This window comes from Propithecus coquereli, unplaced genomic scaffold (assembly GCF_000956105.1).
Source record: "Propithecus coquereli isolate 6110/MARCELLA unplaced genomic scaffold, Pcoq_1.0 Scaffold253, whole genome shotgun sequence".
NCBI classification, from domain to species: Eukaryota; Metazoa; Chordata; class Mammalia; order Primates; family Indriidae; genus Propithecus; species Propithecus coquereli.
The window spans coordinates 2,420,788-2,434,759 of record NW_012148097.1 but is presented as its reverse complement, the minus strand read 5'-3'; the positions used below and the strand labels follow the sequence as shown (position 1 = coordinate 2,434,759).

General features: G+C 43.0%; 1 protein-coding gene across 1 annotated transcript in view; it reads left to right on the top strand.

The window, feature by feature from the left end:
* Positions 1 to 6,333: 6,333 nt before the first annotated feature.
* CDYL (chromodomain protein, Y-like) overlaps positions 6,334 to 13,972 on the top strand; it is a 75,595-nt gene continuing 67,956 nt past the window's right edge. The window contains exon 1 of the mRNA XM_012647008.1: positions 6,334 to 6,997. Within this exon, the coding sequence (XP_012502462.1) occupies positions 6,703 to 6,997 (295 nt within the window). The 5' untranslated portion in view covers positions 6,334 to 6,702. The remainder of the gene's footprint in view (positions 6,998 to 13,972) is intronic.

Here is a 13,972-nt window from a genome sequence, read left to right as displayed (position 1 = left end):
ATGCAGTTGCTCTTTAGCTCAATCAAGAAAAGAATAAAGAAAAATATACATTTTTACTATCTTTTAGAATTACTTAATTGCTGGTCCCCCTTTTTTTTTCCATGTAGATTCAAATTTCCATCTGATTTACCTGCATTTAGTCTGAAGAACTTCCTTTAATATTTCTTGTAAGGCAGGTCTGCTGGCAACAAAATCTCTCCTTTGTCTACCTAGGAACCCCCACTTTGTTTTCGTTTTGGGGGTGGGGGAGAGTTAGGTGTTTTTTAAGAGCAGTTTTTGGTTCATGGCAAAATTGAGTGGAAAATATAGGCAGTGCCTATATACCTCCAAATCCCTCCCCTACATGTCAATGCACAGCCTCCCCTACTGTCAACATCCTGCACTGAGGTTGTACATTTATTGCAATTGGTGAACCTACACTGACACATCATTATTACCCATAGTTTACATTAGGGCTCACTCTTGGTGTTGTACATTCTTTGGGTTTTGACAAATATATAATGACATGTACATTGTCCACCATTATAGTATCACACAGAACAGATTCACTGCCCTAAAAAATCTTCTGTGCTTCACCTATTCATCCCTTCTTCCCCTATAACCTTAGCAACCAGTGATCTTTTAACTGTTCTCCATAGTTTTGCCTTTTACAGAATGTCACATAGTTGGAATCATGTAATATGTAGCTTTTTCTGTTTTCATTTTTGAAAGATTTGCTAGATGGAAGATTCTTAGTTAACAGGTTTTTAATTTTTTTAATTTTAGCAGCCTTGAATATGTCATCCCACTGCTTTCTGCCTCCATTATTCCTCATGAAAAGTTAGCTGTTAATCTTGTTAATATCCTCTTGTACAAAGGAATTGTTTTTTTCTTGCTGTTTCCACATTTTTTTCTTTCAACATTTTAACCAGATGGTGTGTCTGTTTGTAGACCTCTTTGCATTTATCCTGTTAGGAGTTTGTGGAGTTTCCTAGATGTGTAAGTTATTGTTTTCCAATAAATACGGGATGTTTTCAGCCATGATATTTTTGTATTTTTTTCTGCTCCTTTATCATCAATCACACATTGGTGTGCTGAAATGCATCCTGTATTTCTCTGTGGTTCTGTATCATTTTCCAGAGTACCCTTAGCCTTGAACTTATGTACATTCTGTCTCAAAATCAGTTATTTTGGGGAATGTCTATCTTTTCTTATGGACCGCATCTCCCCTGGACAAAATATCTGAACCACTACTCTGGGTGCTAGGCAAAGTGGTAGCCTTTGGTCTTTTCAGCTTGCCTGTGCCAATATGAAACCTCTCCCCAAGAATGAGTCAGAGCCCTGGTGTTCTTGATATGCTGCCCCTGGAGTAGAGTCTCCTTATGGGTAGGGGTTGGATTTCACCTTTTTTCTTCAGCTTTGAGTGAAGAAGAGGAGAAGTGCTGGTGGCCTGCCACTCCTGTTGAGATAAGTAAGCTTTGTTTGAGAGCTGAAGGGAGAGGGAGCCGATGCACCCACCTGAAGTAAGCTCCTGTTGCACTAAGCTGGAGGATGGGGCAGGAAGGTGAGTCATGGCTCAAAAGCCACAAACTTAGTTCTTGCCGAGTGTTAGTAGATTTTCTTGAATAAATGTTTGTCATTTGCTCTATGCCCTTCGGACAATTTACAGAGATTTTAATTTTTCTTTTCATGTTTTTCACCAGCTTTGCTTGTTTGGTTGGAAGTGTGTTTGCAGAGCTCTTTTTGCTTCCATACAGAAATAGAACTCTACCTTTGCTTTTGAGACGTTTTTCTTTCAGACATAGAATTCTAAGTTGAGAGGGGTTTTTTCCCTTCAGTGCTTTGAAGATGTATTCCCTTGTCTACTGGCCTCCATTGTTGTGGCCCTGTATGTAATGTCCTCTTCTCCCATTCCCTGTCCACCAACTGATTTATGTTTTCCTGGTCTTTGTCTTTTTTTAAGCTTACATCTGATGTTCATTGGTATGGTTTATATGCTGAACACCTGTTTTCCGTCTGAGAATCTGGAATTTTGGTATACACTGGGCGGAGGAGGGTACCTAAGGGACCAGCCCAAAATAAATTCCTGGACACTGAGCCTCTGGTGAACTTCCCTGGCAGACATCATTTCATACCTATTGTCACAACTTGTTGCTGAAGGAATGAAGTGTGTCTCATGTGACTTCCCTGGAGAGGACCCTTGCAGGCTTATGCCTGGCTTCCCTTGGACTTCACCCCATGCACCTTTTCTCTTCTCTGATTTTGCTTAGTATCCTTCTACTGTAATAAGTCATAACCATGAGTGGGACAATGTGCTGGGTCCTGTGAGCCCTTCTAGTGAATCATCGAACTTAGGGGTAGTCTTGGGAACCCCCAACACACCATTGCTGCTTTCCACTGGTGTGCTGTCATGCAGGGGTGTGCCCAGGATTTGAAGAGGTCGATATGATAGGTGTTTTGTGTGCCCTCCTGTCTATGATCTTTCTGAATTTCTAGCCACTATGTCAACTCCCAACTTTACAGTTGACACCTAAGGCTTGTAGGACTACGCTTTCTGCCTGAGTTATTATCAGTCCTGTGCAAGAGACGTGGGAATGCTCCCGGCAGAAGCTGGTGTGGTTCCCTGTTTCAAGGGTCTGATTCCCTTCGGTTTCTGCCTGCTTTCGATTTCTTTTCAGTGTCTTCAAACGTTTGTATTATTCCTTCATTTCTGGCAATCGAACCATCTGTCTTTTTAAAATCATTAAAAACTGTTCTTAGACGTTAAGATAACTTTTCTTGTTCTTAATACTTAACATTTCAGATGGCTGGTGAACAACGTACCTTTCTCATCTATGGAGCATTTTAAAGGTCACCAGAATTCTTTGCTATAAGCTGAGTTTGTATTTATTCTTTTTCTTTTTAGTGATGCTTTGTTGTTCCAAATTATCCAGCCAGTGGTATGAGACCCAAACCTGAAAAAAGTTTTCAGCGTTGCTTGTGGTTTCCAGTCTGTCCTGGTGGCCTACTCACACTATTCTGGGAGGAATCAGAGCAAGTAGCGACGACCAGCACAGCTGCTGACACAGTTATTAGTAATTATGTGATGTGCTAAACTTTGCCTACTGGGATTATTTTGAAACTTTGGTCTTTTTCTTGTAAGCCAGCGTATTTACATGCCTTACCTTGATTTGTATTTTAACTGCAACAATAGCAGAGTTACTCTTTCTTCTTCTTATCCTGAGCTCTTTAACCAATTTGGGTTCCTCCATGGATTTTTGTTCATTTGTTAGTGAATCTTTGGTCTGTCCTTATCTTTTTGTCTTCTGCAACCCTGAACACATTTCAGCACATTCCTGGGCCTACGGATGTTAGAGTGTACTTCAAGGCAGGTAAATCAAGCAGGTGGGTTAGGTATTTGGAATGATCCTTCTGGATTAATTTCATTGCTTTGCAAACCAGCAGGGAACTTTGTAGGAACTTTTAAGGAAAGCCATGTTTTATTGAGTTCTAGAAGGAAATCCTAACAAAAAGAACTTTGGTCAGCTTACTATGTAAAGACAAGGAAGGCTATTATGATTTGGATTTGCCGATTAAAATTTTACTCCATGTGTGATTATGGGTAACATTAATGCAAAAAAAGAGTGCCAAGGTGATTTGGGTGAGATTTCTTCATGCCTTTCGTCCTTCTTTCATTTTTGTCTTGGTTTTTAAAAATGTTTAACTTATCTGCAGTTCTATACTTTACATCATCTATAAAGAGTTTATTTTGTATGAAATTCCTTGCATTGAAATTCTGTAACTAGAAAGATAATTGCACATAGTTGGAGTTCATTGACAGATTTTAGAAACAGTTATGTGGTGGGCTGGGGGCAGGGGGGACTCAAGGGAAAGGGACTGAAAAGCTGAAGAAAGATGTATTTATGTTTGTCTTGTGGTTAAGGTGTTTCCTTCCACCACCATAAAAGTGCTCAGGAAATAATTTTAGGTTTATTATTCCAATAACAATTTGTTGAACCCAGGCAATGCCTTTTTGTGGGAGATTAATGTATTTTAGCCACCAGACTAGATTAATTAACAAGACTTTCACTTTTCAAAGGGGGAGGGACATTTGTCCTTCAGTTGGGGCGAACTCTTGTCCCCGGTTGAGTCTGAGGTCAACATTTGGCACCTGGTGGTGTGTGTTGGACTAAACCAGCTACCGTATGTCTAGTCTGTGTGACTGTCTTGTAGATCTCCCACTTCAGAGTCATGTTTGTCAGACATGTCTCTGTCAGCTTGCAGACCATTTCCATCCCAAGAATTAGCGGAGCAGCATGCCTGCACGTGGACATCTTATCACTCTTGCACAGTTGGATGCAGGGGTAGCAAACCGTGGCCGCCTGCGGGAAAGGAATAGTTTTCACATTTTTAAATAGTTGAAGAAAATCAAAAGAATTGTATTTTATGATGCATGAAAATTACAGAATTCAGATTTTAGTGTCCATGATAGAGGGTTTTTTTGGTTTGTTTGTTTAATGCCACCTGATTTATGGAAGTATTATCTGTGGCTGTTCCTTGCTACAGTAGCAGGGTTGAGTGGTTGGAGAGACTGAATGGCCCATAAGCCTAAAATGTTTACTCTTTGGCACTTTACATAAAGTTTACCAACTCCTGGTCTAATGTGTCCCCTGTGACTGCCATCTCCCAGTGTCTAAAGGTGTCTGGCCACTGAGTGTACGTAAACCCAGCACACGCACCCACCTGGAGCTACTAAACTAGTGTTGCATTCCTCTTCTTAGTGTCGGAGGAGGGACGGGGGCCTGGCAGCCAAAGGGCTCCAGGGATGTTGGCCCTGAGGCCAGTGATGCACAGGTAAGGAGGGAGGGGACGCCTGCTTCAGCTTTGAGTAAATGAAGGAAAGCAAAAAGGGGTGCTGTGGTTTAGTATACTGTATGCTTCTGGAATTGAAATTTATTTAGAGGAAGGAAGGGCATTAAACATAGCTTTCCCATAAGACCTCATCTCTTTACCCCTTGCATTTAAAACTTTTAAACTTCCTGCCATGAAATTGATTTGTGTGGAAATTTCTGCGAAGGTCTGTTACACATGTAATCTGCCTTAATCAATGAGACAAGGCTTTTCTATTCTTAATCCTTTTTGCATGGAAGCAATATGTATATTTAATTTTAGGGTGTTCTATAGTTAAGGACTTTAATTTTCCATATCTCAGGAAGATATATTGGAGAGTTTTTTTGAGATACGGGGAAATCATGGGAGTGAGGTATTCTCCCATTCTCTGCAAGCGTCTACAGTTTTACTCGTTATCCTCCGTTTTGGGATGTTTGGGAACTAGGCACACTGTTATGTTGTCTGACCTAGCCTGTAACTGTGCTAGAAATGTACCGATGTTCTTGATGATTAATGGGCTTCGACCTTTGTGTTCTTAAAGAGCTGCTCTGTGTCTGTGTTGGCCTCTGCCCACAAGATGTGGGTCCTCCAGGTGCAGGCCGATGGCTTTTATATTTACAGCAATGTAACAACAGAATCTAGGCATTTCTCCAATAACATGGGGGCATTACAGCAGATATTTTGTTGTCCGTGTTGAGTCGTAGAATATCTCCCTTCCATTTACACTTGGGATGTTAAGGTTGTAGTAACAATAACATGCTTAAAGGCAAGGTTGTGAATTGATAAATTTGATTAAGAATGTATTGATCGTCATATTCAAAGATTAACAGCGTCTTCCTTTAAAGATGTCAGCGTAAAGTTAATTAAAACCAAGATTTGAAAGTAAATGACCTGATCATTCTAGACCATTTTATTATGATAAAGTATTGTGTTGTCTGTTGACCTTTTTAGTTCTGAGTGCTTCAGAATGATACTTTTGTGAGAGATCATATGTTTCTTCAGTGAGCCAGTTCCACGCCACAGAAGGTTCTCAGTCCCTCATAGCTTGTTGTTGGTCACCACTGCCAGGCTATTGCTTGGATGTCTGCTGCTGGTAACCTGAAGATGACCAGGCACAAAGCTGCAGGTGACTGGCCCTACTCCAGTCATAATTGTGAAAACCAACTCAGGTGGGCAGGCTGCAATGTAGAAATAACAATAGAGCCCCTTTGAACCACAAAAATGTAAGTTACCTATAGTACATCCACACGCTCTCAGCATAAAATTTTAGCATTTTTTTGACTTAATTTCAAGGAAATTGCTCAAATCCCAAGGATTCTATTGCTATTTTATTTTCAGATGATTGGGGTTGGGGAGGAAAAGATCATTTTTATTATCTGTCATGGTATTTTATTGTTTTTGATGTTTCCTTATTACGCTTGTACCTTTTCCAAATAATGTTTGATTTTTTAAAAAAATAAAACTGTTTTCTTTTGTAAACAGGTTGAAAGGATTGTTGACAAAAGGAAAAACAAAAAAGGGAAGACAGAGTACTTGGTTCGGTGGAAAGGCTATGACAGCGAGGACGACACGTGGGAGCCAGAGCAGCACCTGGTGAACTGTGAGGAATATATCCACGACTTCAACAGGCGCCACACCGAAAAGCAGAAAGAAAGCACACTAACCAGAACAAACAGGACCTCTCCGAACAATGCTAGGAAACAAATTTCCAGATCCACCAACAGCAACTTTTCTAAGACCTCTCCCAAGTCGCTAGTGATTGGCAAAGACCACGAGCCCAAAAGCAGCCAGTTGTTTGCTGCCAGCCAGAAGTTCAGGAAAAACACAGCACCATCTCTCTCAAGCAGGAAGAATATGGACCTAGCAAAGTCAGGTATCAAGATACTTGTGCCTAAGAGCCCCATTAAGAGCAGGACCGCGGTGGACGGCTTTCAGAACGAGAGCCCTGAGAAGCTGGACCCCGTCGAGCAGGGTCAGGAAGACACGGTGGCGCCTGAGGTGGCAGCGGAGAAGCCAGTCGGAGCTCTCTTGGGCCCCGGTGCGGAGCGGGCCAGGATGGGGAGCAGGCCCCGGATACACCCACTAGTGCCTCAGGTGCCTGGCCCTGTGACTGCAGCCATGGCCACGGGCTTAGCCGTGAACGGGAAAGGTAAGTGTCTGGGTGAGCTGCCCAGGAGGCAGTGTCTCTGTCTGTGGCCTTGGGCTGCCACTCAGTTTGTGATGATCCCCAGGGGGTGTGGGTCCCGCTCTAGAGAGCAGGCCTCAAGCTAATGTGAGTCTGGGCAATTCTCACAGATGTTTACTGGAGCCTTTGAGAGATTTTGCCAGTTTCTCCTTTCTTCACTTGAATGGAAGCCTTTGGCATTTCTCTCTTAAATCAGCACTAGCTGTCTCTGTTTAATTCACCATCCACAAACTCTGCCACCACTTTGACTTGCTTGAAACAATATAGGTTATGGTTGTTAATTTCTTCACCGCGCATTTCTTTCTGCAGCTGTCTGTCTACCTTTCTTCATCTCTTAGGCCCTGAGTTAAGCATCCACCTGCATTTCCTGAGTTTGGCCAGCATTGATTTATAAGTCCTGATCCTTGTTTTGCTCACCCATTTGAGTAACCAGAAATGCCTTTCAGTGAGGGTATCTTTATCCCAGCGGGGCCTTGGCGAGCTTGGCTTGTTTCTCTGCGTTGACGCACTGTTCAGACGCCATCGCTCCTCTTGCCAGGGTAGGAATCCGCACACCACACGGCATTTTCTGTTTTACTGTCACGCCTGCCCCTGCTCCTGGCTTCTGCAGCTGTCTTGGTTGTGCCATGACCTGCTGGTCTCCCAAGACAGCACCCTTGGGAACCTGCATAGAGGGCTGCCTTCTCGTCACTCGCCACGCCTCACTGGCGGCCAGATCTCAAAGAATTCTGTTAGTTATTTCTCTCATCCAAGCCTCACTTCAGGCCCAGGCACCTTCTTACCTCCCGTAGCTTTCTGCTAGGTCTCCCTGCTTACTGACTGTCGAAAGCTTCCATCCGTTTGTGTAATTCTTGGCCAGGGGTGCAGATGCCCCCCACTGCCGTGGATAGCAGGTGTGCTCTGTGTGTCTGAGCCGCACGCCCTTCCTCCTCATCCGCCTCGTGGACTCCGACTCTCCTACCGGCCCCTTTCTCTCATTGCCCTGCGTGTTGCGTTCTTGTAGTTGCCTCTTTGCCTGTGTGTGTCTCCTCAACCCAAGCTCAGTGGAATAATAGTATACAAAATGGCGTGGGTTTGTTTGGGGAACTATTTGCCTCTGAAGAGAGGTATTCACCTAAGACATTATTCAACTGTCTCGCTGTGGTGCGTTCGACAAGTTTTCATCTTGGCTTATGCCCTCCTGTAGCGATGAAGCGGGATATAAACTGAAATCTGGGGTTTCCCTTTGGACCGGAAATTGCCGTCTTGCTGTTGTTTCTCAGATACGTGCTTGACCCAGATGCCGCGACATCCTGCTCCAGTGTTGCCTTCACCTGACATGTGGGAACTTGTTTGCAGATGTGACTTTCCATATCGTTGACCTGCTCAAGATTCAGTTTTCTCTTACTTAGTTATACCTGAAGGATAATAGAGGCTCAGAGGTAGAAGGGACTTCAGAAATCATCTCGTAGCATGCTCCGTTTTACAGTTACGGAAGTTAAATCCAGAGAGAAGGTGATGTTTGTGGAAAGAACTGAGGCAAGAAAGGGAATCCCAGCATGTGTCTCCATTCCTTTCCAGTGTTCCTTCCATCACTGCTTGCTGCCTCCACTAGACAGTTAAATGTCTCTATCCTTACGATGGCTTCAGGCCAGGCCCTGTGCTGCAGACTCTGGTGTTACAAACAAGGACTGGACAGAGGCTGGCAATCTACAGCTGTGGGCCTGACCCAGCCCCCAGTTTCGTATGGTCCGCAAGCTTAGGATGGTTTTTATATTTTCTAATGTTTGAAAAAAATCAAGAGGAATATTTACAAAATTAAAATTTCTCTGTCCATACATAAAATTTAATTGGAACACAGCTACGTTCATTCATTTACTTTTTGTCTGTGGCTGCTTTTCAGCTACAAGGGCAGAGTTGGGTCATTGTGACAGATAGTATAGCCCGCAAAGCCAAAAAAATTAACTGCCTGGCTCTTTAGGAAGTTTTCTGATCTCTGCTCTTAAGAAGCCATAGTCTTGGTTTTGTTGTTGTTGTTGTTTTGGTTTTTTTAATTGAGGAAACATAAAAGTCTTTAGGAGATCTTGGGCCACCTTTTGTTGTCCACAAAAGTTGTGTGTATATACATTTTTATGGTGGAACCCTTGATTTTCAAAATGTTGACCAACAGGGTTAAGCACCCCAGTCCTTTGCTGGGAACCCACAAGTCTGGCTTTGTTTGGTCACCACTTCAGTGTGGTCCTTCTCCTGTTCCCGCAGGTTTGTTAGATCTTCCAAAGTGAACTGCAGCAGCCGCCTTTCATTTCCACGTTCTGCTGTTACCATGAGAAACACTTCCCAACAAAGCCTTCATTCCTTTCTATTTCATGTGTAAGGTGGTTAATGGCTTCTATTTAAGTAAGGATTTGGTGACTTCTTTTTCTGAAAACATCTGTAAATATGGCTTTGGTTAAACCAAAAAGGATGTGTAAGCATAGAATCTTAAATTACTTTGTTTTGTGGCATTTCTATAGATTGCAATGGGAGTGACACTGTATTTCCAGTGCCCTTATAGTCATCTTTATCTAAAGCCACCGTGATCAGTTTACCCTCTGGCTCACTTCTGCCTGGGTATCGGTCAGATACAGCCGTAAGTCCTGTATACTGCTGAGAACATAATCTTTACCCAGAGGAAAGATAGGAGCCACTCAGCAGTGTTTTTAGGACAGTGGCGAGTGACATCCCCTAGGGCCTGATCTAAATCAGGCTTGCAGATTAACAAGGGAAGGACGGGCACCTCCTCCCACTGAGGCCTCTGTTGGAGGATCCTTTCTGGAGGAAAAGTGATGGCAGAAGCAGGTGGCATCTGGGCCACCTGCAGATGCAGGAGGATTGGTGTCATTGCTGCCCTGTTCTCTGTGAGGAGAGATGCTTTTGTTCCCTTCACTGGAATGTAAGCTCCAAGAAGGGATTTTATTTCGCCAGGGCTAAATCTTAGCTGTGCCCAGAACGGTGCCTGCCACATAGTTGGTGCTCTGCAAATATCTGTAGATGGAATGATTCCAGTAGAATGGGGGCTCATTGAAGATAAGGATTTCAAGAGTCCTTTGTGGCCTCTGTGGCTGGCTCAGAGTAAATGAGAGGGAGAGAGCAGGAGAGAAGAAATGCGATTGAAATGACAAGGTCTGTGGGCCAGAAACACGCATTGTGGAAAGCCACTCATTTGCCCTTAGGGTACTCTTTCCTGAACGAAAAGAAGTAATACTGAAGCTCTGTTAGATTGTTGTTCCACACTCATACAATTTTAAAGCAGTTGTTTTTACTTTCCAGATTAATGGTAGAGCTACATGAGAACACTGATTCCCCCCCCCCGTAAATCTAACTGAAGCAGATACTGATGGAGTGATAGGGAAATGCACCATCTCCTGTTCAAAACAGTAATTATGTGTTTCGGAGGGATATTTTTGCCACTGAAAACAGAATATCTGTTAACCCCCAAAGAGTGAATGTTTCTGGAGCATTTTCACATACACTCGATTTCTTTTATAGAATGACCATGTGTGTGTTTGTTTTTTAATTACTTTAAATATGAAACAAAGATTTAAAAGATGAATATATTGCTTCACTCAGAAATGTGAGAAATTTTAAAATTTAGGCGATGTATCTGTCTTCCTTCTACTCTTTACTGGTGTTAATGATTTCTTGCTGTTTTAATTGCTTGATGAATGAATCCTACAAAAGAAGTAATTGCTTTTAAAACTGGATTATCATGACTTTGTTCTTTCATGAATTCCAATATGTAATTCATCATCATTCCATAAGTATGAAATTTGAGAAAACGCTACTAGCAAACTTTTTAAAAATTGGTGTAAACTTTATCAGTGTTATCATGTAGGGTTGGCTTCTGGATTTTAAGTCAAAGTCAACAGATTTAGTAGGAAAATGACTGAGGAAATATTTTAGCACACCTTCCACCCCACGAACATTTCAACCAAAGGAAGGCCCTAGGAGAAAGCATTCAGGACAGCTCGGCTGCTCCTGAGGAGCCGGAGTGCAGTTTCCTCTCAATAAGAATATGGAACAGATGACCCATCTCCCTCTCGGGCTATTTGTTATTTAGTAGCTGGAACTGGAACTTTACCCCAGGGAAGGTTAAGAAGTCAGGAAACCAGTACCCAGAGGCAGTAGCTGTTCAGTATGGCCACAACAGGAAACATCCACTTGAAAAGAGGTGACATTTGAAATCTGGTTATAGCAAACAAGCAATTTGGTAAATGTGTACGAGACTTTAATAAAAAGATTTGAATTTGAAACTAACGAACACTTGTTGGCGTGTTGGCACCGCCTATACAACAGGCTCTGTGCTAGAGGCTTCCGTGTGTGATCTTGCTTATCCCTCACAAGAACAAACCCACTTACACATAGAAAGGTTCCAGAAGCTAAAAATCGAACCAGAGGTTGGGGGTAGACCTTTGAGGCAACCAAATGTGTGACTTCCCCACCCCTCCTAAGGATTTGGTAGATATCCTCAGGCAGAGTGATGTGACTGCCCAGCAGTAAATGTGTTCCCCTGCTCCTCGTGACCTCAGTGGTCCTCACACCTGAGTGTGCTTAAGAATTGTAGTGCAGGCCGGGCGCAGTGGCTCACGCCTGTAATCCTAGCTCTCTGGGAGGCCGAGGCGGGCGGATTGTTTGAGCTCAGGAGTTCGAAACCAGCCTGAGCAAGAGTGAGACCCCGTCTCTACTAAAAAAAATAGAAAGAAACTATCTGAACAATTAAAAATATATAGAAAAAATTAGCCGGGCATGGTGGCGCATGCCTGTAGTCCCAGCTACTCGGGAGGCTGAGGCAGTAGGATCGCTTCAGCCCAGGAGTTTGAGGTTGCTGTGAGCTAGGCTAACGCCACGGCACTCACTCCCGGGAAAAAAGGGGGACCCTTTTTCCAAAAAAAAAAAAAAAAGAATCGTAGTGCAGAGTTCTAGACACAAAGCCCATGGAGAAGATGCTCTCATCCAGCAGGAGTCAGTCTGTTTGAAAAATTTCGTTACCTCCAGGAATCTTTAAAAATATACAAACCATCCTAATCTGAAAAGACCAGGAAAAAAACCCATACAGACCATTACCATTTCATTTAAAAATGTGCAGTTATTTGCCCATCGTTGACATTTGAGGAGCCAAGGCCTTTTCTTTGAGTATGGGTCCATTGGTTGGAGTCCTCTTTTGAGGATGGACTATAGTACATCATTTACTATTCCCAGTTTGCATTTCTTTAAAGTGGAGCAAGAACTTAGATACTTGTAAATCTGTCTGAGGGCACCGTCCCAGCCCTTTTGATTTTTCTCATTTTCTCATACCTGACCTGACAGTAATTTTTAGTCTAGAGTCTTTCCAAATCATTTGATGTAGTTTTCATTGATGTATCTTAAGCTCAGGTGTGAGGACCGCCAAGGTCACGAGGAGCAGGGGAACACATCTGCCGCTGGGCAGTCACATCACTCTGCCTGAAGATACCTATCCAATCCTTAGGAGGGGCGGGGAGGTCACACATTTGGTTGCCTCAAAGGTCTGCCCCACTCTGGTTCGACTTTTCACTTCTGGAACCTTTCTATGTGTAAGTGAGTTTGTTCTTGTGAGGGATAAGTGAGATCACATTGTAATCATATCTCCTATTTTTTGTTAAAATGAATTAAATGTAACAAGTTCAACTAGCCTGAGAAGTGTAGGAGAGGGAAAAATGTTTCCTCTTTCCCCTTATGTTTGTGCTGGGGCATGTGAATTACACTGACAAAATACATATTAACAGGAGAAAAAAGCATACACATTTAATTGATGTTTTTAATTTTAAGTGCCAGAGAGCTCCACAGAAAAGAGGAAACCCCCAAAGAAGTGTTTAGGCTTGAGAGCTTGTATACCATTTTAACAAAAAATGATGAAGTATGGAGAAGTCATTAGACAAAGGAAAAGGGTGTTTTGGGGCATCTAGAAGCCAGTAAAATGTGGGGAGGTAACTCTGTAGGGAAACTAATGGAAGATAAAGGATATTTTAGTAAAGTTTGTTGATGCAGGCTCATCTTGGTTCCATCTCTCTGATGATACGCTTTTCCTTTTTGTGATCTGCAAAGGGAGAATACCTTTACCAATGGAAATTTATGCCCTGCTTTTAGGCAGAAATGGGGAGGGCAGAGTTCTTCCTGCATCTGTTGCTTCTCAGTTGCCTTCAGCTCAGAACAATCCATGTGCCAAAGGGGCTTATTTGGGGTTTGCATATTCTGACCTCCATCAGATGTTTAGGGAATAAACCCAGCCCGCTCTTGACCAGCATGTATCCCAATAGGAGGAGCCGGGTGTGGGCTCTGTGGAGTGCCCTCCTGGCCGCTGACCACTCACTATGCATAGGGAATTGGGGTTTCTCAGGAGGTGCTTCCCTCCTACTGTACTTCCAGTGTTTTATGATATTTTCAGGGATGGTTGGGACTCCGGGCAGTGTTTGCCCAATGAGCCAACTTCAGAGTCTTCCTTCTAGCCTAGAAGCTGACTCAGGACATGATATGACTGTCGAGTTTTCTCTTTTCATTTCACCTTTCTTTTTTTCCCTGTATCACGGGTTCTCAGAATATGGTGCCCAGACCAGCAGCACTGGAACATGTTAGAAATGCAGATTCTCGGGCCCCACTCCAACCTTCGGAATTGTAATTTCAAACTGGAGTCCAGCCATCTGTCTGACAGACCCTCCGGTGGTTCTGGTGTTTGCTGCCGTTTATTGTCCTCTGTTACAAGTTTATGGTTTTATAGAACAAGGTAGGAAATAAAATATACTACTAAATTCTTCTGTTTATGGAAGAATCTGTTTTATTTTTTTTTAATTCTTAATTTTTTTAGGGATAGAGTCTTGCTCTGTTGCCCAAGCTAGAGTGCAGTGGCATAATCACAGCTCACTGCAACCTCAAATTCCTGGGCTCGAGTAATCCTCCTACCTCAGC